At 36.8% G+C, this 11,665-nt stretch overlaps 2 protein-coding genes across 5 annotated transcripts in view; one reads left to right on the top strand and one right to left on the bottom strand.

The window, feature by feature from the left end:
- Positions 1-4,223, top strand: part of LOC106877461 (omega-amidase NIT2) — a 17,971-nt gene extending 13,748 nt beyond the window's left edge. For both annotated transcript variants that reach the window (XM_014926364.2, XM_014926365.2), the window contains exons 8-9: positions 1,197-1,252; positions 1,413-4,223. In XM_014926364.2, coding sequence (XP_014781850.1) covers positions 1,197-1,252; positions 1,413-1,504 — 148 coding nt within the window. In that variant the 3' untranslated portion in view covers positions 1,505-4,223. The remainder of the gene's footprint in view (positions 1-1,196; positions 1,253-1,412) is intronic.
- Positions 4,224-4,926: 703 nt separating this feature from the next.
- The window catches only part of LOC106877459 (probable pterin-4-alpha-carbinolamine dehydratase), a 29,323-nt gene continuing 22,584 nt past the window's right edge, over positions 4,927-11,665 (bottom strand). For all 3 annotated transcript variants that reach the window (XM_052975142.1, XM_052975143.1, XM_052975144.1), the window contains exons 2-4: positions 9,671-9,805; positions 8,782-8,862; positions 4,927-8,127 (exon numbers count right to left, since the gene is read on the bottom strand). In XM_052975142.1, the coding sequence (XP_052831102.1) occupies positions 8,026-8,127; positions 8,782-8,862; positions 9,671-9,805 (318 nt within the window). In that variant the 3' untranslated portion in view covers positions 4,927-8,025. The remainder of the gene's footprint in view (positions 8,128-8,781; positions 8,863-9,670; positions 9,806-11,665) is intronic.

Genomic DNA, 11,665 nt, shown 5'->3' with positions numbered 1-11,665 from the left:
ATTTGGAAATGACATGCTTTACTGCTTCTTGAGCAAGACACTTTATTTCACAACATAGTGATGGAAGGGGACATGAGGCCAGAGAAACAAGCCACAATAAGTCTGGTCCAACCTGTGCTAACATGGAAAAAGCAGATATAAAAATGGTGATGATGATGATGAAGATGACTCGATGACAATGATGATGATGATAACGATTGTGATGGTGATGATGACAATGATGACGACAACGATGATGATGATGGTGATGACAACAACAATGACGACAATGACGACAATGACATGGAAAGCGGACGTTAAACGATGATGATAATGATATATATATATATATATCCGAAGTTTTAAATTTAAAAGAGAGTTTTGACGCTACTATCCATTATTATTGAAATTTGACAGTCAAATTTAAGTCAAACATATTATTTGCCTTACACATCTTCAGGGAAATAAATTTAAGAACAAACAAAAAATCAAACAAAAAATCAAGAACAAGAGGTAAATACCAAGACATCATCTCTAAGTCCCGTCCATATTCAAATTTGTTGTTAAATGACTCATATATATACACTTTTGTGTCTGGGGAGAGTCATTCTCTTTTGGTGCCTTATTATTTGACACACCAGTAAAATTTCCGCTTATTTCTTTTTTATTTTTTTAAAATTTTCATTGCACCTTGCAACCTTTTCATACATACATACATGCATGTGGCATTTTGATATTTGGTGCAAATCACCATGATAGAAGTAAGTAGCTCTTCCCCAATATTCAGATGGCTTCCAGCCCTCCATGTCAGCCAACTTTTTCTCCACTAAAACTTTGTTATGCTCTCCAACACTGTTGGTTGTTCACAAATATATCAAGCTGTTCCTGAAAAAAAAGGAGACATAAATAACTGTAAAGTTTAGCTCTAACACCCTGTATTTTGGGAAGGTCATACTGCCAATAAAAATACATGCACTGCTTATGCTTCACTTCAGTCTTATCACCAAGTAATTTGATTAATAAATTTGTTATATTTTTTTCATTACAAATACAGAAATAAACTATATATGTGTGTGTGTATTATCCGGTTTCACCAGTCCTCAGTCAAATCGTCCAACCCATGCTAGCATGGAAAGCGGACGTTAAACGATGATGATGATGATGATGCACGCACACAAAAATAACTATGTATATACATATTATCTATTCCATTACAGGGGTAAAGTGATATCAACCACTGAGCATGAAGAAGACATTGTATATGCTGAACTTGGTAAGTGACACCCTTTGAAACGCTTTTAACTTGACTTACTTTTCGTTGCTACTCCTCTTCGCTGTTTCTCCTTTTCTTTCTCTCCTACTATTGTTTCTCCCTCTCCTCCTCCTACTGATACCACTCCCTGTATGTTTTTTTTTTTGTATAATTTTTGCAGATATGGACTACGTTGACGAAGTGCGTGACCAAATACCACTTACGAATCAGAAAAGGAAAGATCTTTACAATGTCTCTGACCTTACAGAATAATTTTGCTAATTGGAAGAACAAACAGTGCTGTGTGATATTAACTATTTTTTTATCTTTTAGTCAAATTATAGTTGTCATTATTATTATTATTATTAATAAGGTGGTGAGCTAGCAGAATCGTTAGCATGCTGGGTTCAAATTCCACCAAGGTCGACTTTACCTTTCAGGGTCGATAAATTAAGTACCAGTTGCGTACTTGGGTCAATCTAATCGACTGGGCACCCTCCCCCAAAATTTCAGGCCTTGTGCCTAGATTAGAAACGATTATTATGATTAAGGTGGTGAACTGGCAGAATCAGTAGCACGCTGGGCGAAATGCTTAGCGGTATTTGTCCATTTTTATTTCTGAGTTCAAATTCCGCCAAGGTCAACTTTGCCTTTCATCCTTTCGGGGTCGATAAATTAAGTACTAGTTGTGTACTGGGGTCAATGTAACTGACTAGCTACTTCTCCCAAAATTTCAGGCCTTGTGCCTATAATAGAAAGATTTATTATTATTATTATTATTATTATTATTATCATTAAAAAGACGGCAGAATCGTTAGCACATTGGGGAAAATGCTTAGCGGCATTTTGTCTATTTTTACGTTCGGAGTTCAAACTCCGCTGAAGTCAACTTTGCCTTTCATTCTTCCAGGGCCAACAAAGTCCCACTCAAGTACTGGGGTCAGTGTAAACGATTTACTCCTTCTTCTGAAATTGCTGGCCTTGTGCCAAAATTTGAAACCATTATTATTATGTTATAATTAATAATCATTATGAATGATAGTAGATTAGCAGAATTATTAGAGCCTCGGGTTGGGGTGGGTAATATTTTGCAGTATTTGTTCCGATTCTTTACACTTTGAGTTCAAATCCTACTGGCATCAATTTAGCCTCTGATCCCTCCAGGGTCAATAAAATAAAATACCTTTTGTATAGAGTGGGGATGTGAGTTGGGTGGGCAATGATATCAACTAAATCCTTCCCCTGAAAAACACTGACCTTGTGTTTAAATTAGAAACAATTATTACAATATAATTAATTTATTATTATTATTTATTATTATCATGAATAACTGAGTTTGAAATGCTGCTTGAAGTCGTGTTTGCTTTTCATACTTATGTGGTTGATAAAATACCAGTCACGTACTGGGACTGATGTTATCATCAACAAATCTCTCACACACCCCACCAAGAAAAAAATAAAAGTTGCTGTCCTTGACCTAAATTAACCCATTCGTGCCAAACTTTTTTTCTAGTGAATGAAATTGCCTGCAAATTCAGATACTTATTATTTTGACCTAAATAACAACTGGAACAAATTTCTTTGAAATCCGCTTGATACAGACTGCATACACAAATTATAGTGGAGGCGCAATGGCCCAGTGGTTAGGACAGCGGACTTGCGGTCATAGGATCGTGGTTTCGCCTCCTAGACCAGACGTTGTGAGTGTTTATTGAGCGAAAACACCTAAAAGCTCCACGAGGCTCCGGCAGGGGGCGGTGGCGAACCCTGCTGTACTCTTTCTCTCACTCTTTCTTCCTGTTTCTGTTGTACCCATATTTCAAAGGGCCAGCCTTGTCACACTCTGTGTCACGCTGAATCTCCCCGAGAACTACGTTAAGGGTACACGTGTCTGTGGAGTGCTCAGCCATTTGCACGTTAATTTCATGAGCAGGCTGTTCCGTTGATCGGATCAACTGGAACCCTCGACGTCGTAAGCGACGGAGTGCCAACAACAAACGCAAATTACAATTTGTATCAAGTATTTGTTTTATACCCATATAAATTAAGGGTCAGTTGAAACAAATGGTCGGCATGAATGAGTTAAAAAGCAATTATTTGAGGGCAGCGAAATTAAGCAAAAGTGACCATCTAACAAAATATCTTTACATTCTGAGTTCAAATTCTGACAAGGTCAAATTTGCCTTTCATCCCTCTGGGGTCCATTGACCCTTTTGTTACCATATTTTGGTTGAAATACACTGCCTTTGCCTCAATTGATTTCTAAACTATTGAAGAATTTACTCAAATAATTGTCCTCGTTAACCCTGGAGCATTCAAATTATTGTCAAATGCAATGCTTAGTTACTCACATTGTTTTGAATTAATTATCTTGTACTTTCGAGATTTCAATGATGTGATTGTATATTTTTAGAATGGTATTGTAGGGTAGGTGTGAGAGGCTGGATACGGCCAGTTTGAACATAAAAGCAATAGAATATTTGGGCCACATGTGTCCAGTTTAACCCTTCAACATTCAAATTTGTCAAATGTAATGTTTATTCATCTGAATTAATCATTGCATTGTCTCATCAATAATGTGATTGTTTATTTTTTAAAATGAGTTGGTGTTAGAGCGCAGAGCTGGCTGATTCAAAGATAAAACAGAATATTTTGGCCATTGTAAGTGCTAAAGGGTCAAGCTGGTGTGTGGAATATTAACATATAAGTTTGATCGTTTTCATTTAGATCTCTTTTAAAACAGTTTCTATCATGGAACCAGTCTCAGACATGTTCGTAACAAAAGGCTTAAATGAAGTGCCAGTCAAGTACTAAGGCCAATAGAATATACTAAACCCCTTCCCCTCAAAATTGCTGGCCTTAATCAGAAACCATTATTTTTTTTTGTTATCTTTGTACATTTTACTTTTTTTATTCTGTGGGTTTTCTATTTTATTGGATAATATTTTTTAATTCTAAGAAAATATAAAGTAATATTTGCAACAAACTTGAAGCTGTGTTTTGTTTTCTTAACTCTACAGTTCGTATAATTCTGTAAAACCAAATGTGTGTCGGTACCAACTTGGCTAAATCCACTTGCAAGGATTTCTCTGTGATGAGAAACTGAAAAAAGGATTTTGTTCTGTGTAATAGATAGGGTTGAAAAAATTAATAATTGTTGATATGTGCACATATGCACCACCATGTTTTGTCTTCAAATGCAATTCAAGACGATTTGGTTTCATTGATTGGTTGTTCAAGCATTGTTGGCAGAAGAGGCAGAAAGGTGAGTTTATCATGGATAGCAGGTATATTTCTCCATAAGGGAATTAAGATGGCATTGCTTTCAGTACTGACCAAATTCTATAGTACAAACAGGCATGGACGAAAGCACACACACACACACACTCTCTCTCTCTCTCTCTCACACACACTTCTGTTTTGAAGGAAATAATCTTTTTCCACTTTAGTGACATCAGATCTTTGAACAACCTGATGTCTCTAAAGTGTCAAAATTTGAAGGAATGTAACTGGGGGGACCTCTTGGAGGAGGCAAATGAAAGTCAGATTAGCAGGCCTTTTCACACTGGTTGCTGTTGAGGTTGAACTTGTGGAAGTCGGATGTTTGTAGAAAGATAAACAAAGCTTGGGTAGAGCAAGGAAATAGCAGGACGCAACACCGAGACGCACAGACAGAATTAAATAGAACAAAACCATTGTATATCCATTATATTTTATTTTTATTTCTTTATTTATTTTGCAATGAATTTTATTCCCTTAAAAATACAGCTATTTGGATTTTGGACAGAACTAAAACATCTTAAGAATGGTCAGTGTTTCTCCGGTGACTATATATGTGTGAGGGGAATATATATGTATATATATATATGTTTATAAGTATATATATTTATATATGTATATATATATAGACACACGTATATATACATATACTTATGTTTATATGCATATATATATATATATATGTGTATGTATATATATCAGTACTTAGATGGTTGTGTAAAATAACAACTAATAACTGGGAGAAGCATTTTGTATTTTTGCTTGGTGTGAATGGTCAGTAAACACTGACCACTAGGGATAAATGTAATGTGAGAAACGGTCAATGGATCAAATCTGACTACACTTTGACCCATGGAGAATATTCCTGTACTAAAGGAGGAGACAAAGGTTAGACCACTGAGGGACACGCCTTGAGTGGAGTGGTCAGTGGCTTGAGAAATTCCTGACATTTGGGGAGATATCTATTAAAAGGGAAATGGTCAAATGTTAAGTGGTTTGATTGACTTCTGACCAATTAAAGATAACATTTGTTAAAGTGAGATTGTCAGTGATAAGTTCATTTGAAGATTTTATCATCATCATCACATATATATATATCTGCATCTATAGATAAATATATATTTTTATAAACATTTTACAAATATATTTATAAGCATTTCATGTGTCTGTGTGTAAGCATATTGTGCATATGTATGTATGTTTGGCTATAGAACATATATATATATATATATATATATATATACACACACACATTGTACAGTATATTATATAAACACTCACAAATTGTACAGTATATTATATATACACACACATATTGTACAGTATATATTTATCGAGTTAGAAAACAGAGATCTAACAGATACAAATTCATTTATACGTTGATTAATTAACAAATTAATTTGTATCCATTAAATCTATGTTTTCTAACTCAATAAAAATGTTTGGCATTTTACAATATTCCATACATTATATCCGTTGAAGAATTATCTCTTCAAGATTTAATATATTAAACCAGTGTATCTTGGATAAAAATATCCCTATAAGAGGTTTAAATATCCTCATTGTGACTATATATATATATATATATATACATACATACACACACTATGTAAGTTTTAAATATTTTTCTAAGCCAAAACAATGCTAATTATACAATTAATAACCAAGTTCAGTGATTAGTGTTGTTACCTGGTATTTCAATATTTCAAGGCAAGAAGCCCTTCTTCAGGAAATTTCCAGAGAAATGGTGTTAATAGCTGATGTCTCTGCTCCATAAATTTCCTAAAGAGGCCCCAACTTTTCGGGGATTGAAATACCAGGTAATAGTACTAACCATCAGCTCATGTTTTATAACTTGCATTGTTTTGACCTTAATAAAAATATAATCAAAACAATTATATGTATATATATATATAAATAGAATTAGCGGTTGTAGTAACTAACTAAGGGATAAAATATCCATATATACTATCAGCATCCATTTCCTGTGTTATCTCCAGGCACTGGTGTGCAGAGATACTATATACGTCGAGCGCATTTATGTATAGACTGCATTCTGGTAATCGGATTAGAAACAGGTGTTAGCTTTGTTGTTTTGCATTGTATCAATAAACAAGCTTTAAAATGTGGTCCAATCGAAGTTCTGGTTAATCTATGTTTTTCTCCATTTTATATATATACACACGCATCTCAGACAACAATTTCATATATATATATATATATGCACATCTCAGACAACAGTTTCATATATATATATGCACATCTCATAAAACAGTTTCATATAAATATATATAGACACACATCTCAGACAATGGTTTCATATATATATATATGTATATATGTATGTATGTATCAGACAATGCTTCATGAAAATAAATACATCACATTATATACATCACATACATACATATACAGTGTCATTAATAAATGATGGTACAGAAGAAATAGAAAACTAAAACAGCTTTGGAGAGTGAATATATGTCTATATATATATACTACAAAGGTATAAAAATCCACCAGTGGCTGACAGTTTCATCATCTCTGTATAAATGCTGATGGGAAATTCATCAGATTGGCCACCAGTTATGCACGATGGAAATGGAATCAGTACAGGTTTAACATAGAAGAAAGTATTCCAGTAAACAATGGCAACCAATCTGAAGATTTATACAGCAGTAATGAAACTCAGTCACTGCTAGCCTTGAATCTTTGTAGAATAGATAAACAGACGTTGTTCGACCAGGGAGTGAAAAGGGTCGGTTAGTGGATTTAAGGATGTTTGGATCAATAAAGGGAGATCATTCACAAGGGAACTAACTAGTCATGTGACAACTTTCTATTGGCCAGTGTGTGATAGATATACGAGTGGGAGGTGGACACTGGTCTTCACAACTTCTGACCAAACATGGAGCAAATGTTTTAAACTGGTCACTCTACTACTACTACTGCTGCTGCTGCTGCTATTTCTATGACTCTCAGAATGGTGCTGGCCACCACTGCAAAACCATTTATTTTTCACACAGACTTTTGGCAACTGGGAACAAAGAGATTATTATTATTATTATTATTATTATTACGTGTATGTGTGTGTGTGTGTGTGTTAGAAATTATTGTTGTTAATATTATTCAACTTTTGTTGTTAATCATTGCCTATTTTGTGCTGCAAAATGGAGAAACATCTTTGATATTCAAAAATTAATTTTTTTTTTTTTGGTTCCTGATATAGAAGAAAGTGTAGTGGGTGGGTGGGGAGAGGTGAGAAATAATGTAGGGGCGGAGCGGAGTGGCATTTTACGAAACGTTTTGACTTACCAATAGGATGTGGAGTGTGGTGGGGTTGGGGGGTCTGGAGGCGAACGTGTGGCACAACAACCACCAGTGCCACGGTGACCACTCCTACTACTCCAAAGTGTTGGGCGTGAGTGGAAAATGAAGGTTAAGTGAGAACAACAAGCGGTAGACAACCTCGCAAAGAAAGAAAGAAAAAAGGTGGTGGGTTCGGTTCCCAACTGGTTCTAGTCGAAAACTGATTTAGATGCTTTCTCAATGAAGGTCGCCAGACGAATGTCTCGATGAGAAAGACCATTGAATTCGTGAGTGCTCAGCTTGATTTGAACCTGGAATCCAGAGATAAAGCATAATTATAATTTTAAAACAATTGTAAAATCATGACAATAAAACAATTAAGATTTCAAAATCTTCCACAAAGTCACAAGCATGGCTGTGTGGTAAGAAGCTTGCTTCCCAACCGCATGGTTTCAGGTTCAGTCCTGCTGTGTGGCACCTTGGGTGAGTGTCTTCCACTATAGCCTTGGGCCTACCAAAGCCTTGTGAGTGGATTTGGTAGACGGAAACTGAAAGAAGCCTGTAATTTAGCAGTTTGGCAAAAGAGACCGACAGAATAAGCATCAGGCTTAAAAAAGAAGTACTGGGGTTGATTTATTTGACTAAAAGTTTCAGTGCAGTACTCCAGCATGGCCACAATCTAATTGGCTAAAGCAAGCAAAAGAAATAAACAATATAGAAGACCAGTAGTTGCCCATGCATACCAGCCTTCCCTTTCCATGCCTCTGATGTTATCAAGGGAAAGGTAAAGGCCGATACAGCTTGGCACCAGTGACATCAGAACTCATTTCTACAGCTGAGTGAACTGGAGCAACATGAAATAAAGTGTCTTGCTCAAGAATGCAATACACAGCCCGGTCTGGGAATCGAACTCATATCTCATGACTGTGAGAGAGACAGACAGACAAATAGGCAGAGATACTTACCTTATTATAGACGTTAAACCACTCTGGGTGATGGTCCATCTTATCAGCCATTAGAGCAATTCTAGTCATGAAACCGAAACACTGTTGAAGAAAGAACCAGAAAGGAAGGCATTGTGATGAAAACTACTCAAACAAACTCACCAACCAACATCATCCCTTTAACATTTAAACCAACGAAATCCAATCCAAACATTCTACCTGTTTTATTATGTTCAAAACAGCCAGAAACCAGCCTCTCACATGTCCCCTGCTACACCGTTCTGAAAATAAATAATCCCCTTATTGAAACCTAAAAGCACTGAGATAATCCAGGATTAATTCAAAACAATCATCATCATCATCATCGTCGTTTAACGTCCGCTTTCCATGCTAGCATGGGTTGGATGATTTGACTGAGGACTGGTGAACCAGATGGCTACACCAGGCTCCAATCTGATTTGGCAGAGTTTCTACAGCTGGATGCCCTTCCTAACGCCAACCACTCCAAGGATGTAGTGGGTGCTTTTACGTGCAACCGGCACAAAGGCCAGTCAGGTGGTACTGGCAATGGCCATGCTCAAAATGGTGTATTTTACGTGCCACCTGCACAGGATCCAGTCCAGCAGTAGTGGCAACGGTCTCGCTCGAATGTCTTTTTGCGTGCCACTGGCACAAGTACCAGGAAGGCGACGTTGGTAATCTGAATGTTAAAGGGTTAAAATAGAATCTTGTTTCTCGATTCTTGGAATTTCTGAAGAACTGTCTTTGCGATATGCAGCTGGACATTGTAATTAGGGGGTACATAACCCCCTTTCAGCTGTGGGTTCCTGACATTATCTTCTCTGTCAAGGCTGAGATATATCAAAAAAATGTTTCTGTTGCAAGGAAAAACAGACAGGGTATGAATTACCTGATTGAAGTTCTTGAAGACGAATTCCTTGTAGATGGCATCTCTACCTTTTACAAGGGTCCATCCTTCTTTCATCAAAGGAGCAAGGACATCATCTCTTTCCTCACTGGTCAGTTTTGATGTTTTCTCAGCTGCCTGTAAAATAAATAAATAAAAATTTCTTTTAAAATTTACAAAAAAAAAAAAACCCAAGTTTTTACATATTGAAATGAAAATGAAATGGAAAACAATGGCAGAAGGGTAAAATGATTTGTTTGGTTCATATATTTATATTCTAGGTACAGGTGTAGTTGCGTGGCTAAGAAGTACACTTCCCAACAATATGGTGTACCGAGTTCAGTCCCAATGCGTGGCACCTAGGTCAAGTGTTTTCTACTACAGCCCCAGATCAACCACAGCATTGTGAGTGGATTTTGTAAATGGAAACTGAAAGAATCCCATTGTGTGTGTTTCTTTGTGCCTTTGTCTTGACATTGCACATTAGTTGTAAATGAGTGTCACAGTCATATAAGTGGTGTAGTTTGTTTCCAATCTTGTGTGGAAACATGTCCAGCCACGAGTAAAAAATACCTTGCTTGTTGGGAACAGGTGAGAATTTTCAGCAGAAAGGGCATTAGGCCATGGAAAAAAAAAAACAAATCTGCCTCAGTGAATTCCATTTCACTCTGGAAACAAAAATCATCATCATCATCATCGTTTAACGTCCGCTTTCCATGCTAGCATGGGTTGGACGATTTGACTGAGGACTGGTGCAACCGGATGGCTACACCAGGCTCCAATCTAATTTGGCAGAGTTTCTACAGCTGGATGCCCTTCCTAATGCCAACCACTCAGAGAGTGTAGTGGGTGCTTTTACGTGCCACCAGCACGAAGGCCAGTCAGGCGGTACTGGCAATGGCCACACTCAAAATGGTGTATTTTACGTGCCACCTGCACAAGAGCCAGTCCAGGGGCACTGACAACGATCTCGCTCGAAAATCCTTGTGGGCATTACAACGACATATATGGCCAAAATATTCTGCTTCTTTTATGTTCCTAATACCAGCCCTGTAATATTATTCTAGAAATTAATGCTTACATCATCAATATCTTAAGACTAAGATATCATGTGATCATGTGACTGACCAGGCTATTAGATGTTACACATCACTGATCACAATGCACTTTAGCCTTCGATTGATGCCAGTCTGCTGGCTAGGTGAGCAGGCCAACATTCCCTGCCTTGATTGAAAGTGGGGACTGGAGTAACACGAAATGGAGTGTTTTGATCAAGAATGCAACATGCTGCCCACTCAGGGAATTGAACCCATGATCTAGTGATTGTGTGTGCAACAGCTTAACCACTAAGCTATGTGCCTTCACGAAACTAAGATATAATTTGGCAGCTGAAAGGCAAGGGATTTGAACCACCAACCCCTCAGTTAAATGTTGATAGGTTTACTCCACCACACTCCAAACTAAAAACACAACGCCATCCTAAACACACTCCACCAACAATTAACCTAAATTTTTAAGTGGAAAATGTTTTATTTACTTGACGTATTTAATTAAGAGTTAATATCAACATTCCACCACTAAGACAACAACCTACAACAAACAATCTTCTCTTAACTCAAAACACACAAACCTTACATCTTTCAGACAACCAGTAACACAGACATACCTTCTTTCACCTTTACTTGTTTCAGTCATTAGACTGCGGCCATGCTGGGGCACGGGCCATGCTATACACAAACACACACACACAAACACACACATATATATATATATATATATAGGATCTATTTTAAAACGGAGGCACCAGTATTTTCTTAACGAAACACTTTGAAACTTCGGATACTGGTAGAATGTGTCATATAAAACATCTTTTACTCTTAGTCTTCTTAACAAAAAAAAGGAATTCGCAAGTTATTCCATGTTAAAGTTGTCGTATTTCTGTAATTTCAACCAATCACTGACGTCTATTCAGCTGAATAGTTACTGCTGGGCGGTCAT

The sequence above is a fragment of the Octopus bimaculoides genome, chromosome 20 (genome assembly GCF_001194135.2).
Source record: "Octopus bimaculoides isolate UCB-OBI-ISO-001 chromosome 20, ASM119413v2, whole genome shotgun sequence".
NCBI classification, from domain to species: domain Eukaryota; kingdom Metazoa; phylum Mollusca; class Cephalopoda; order Octopoda; family Octopodidae; genus Octopus; species Octopus bimaculoides.
The sequence above is the reverse complement of the archived record's forward strand: the minus strand, read 5'-3'. Positions and strand labels throughout refer to the sequence as shown.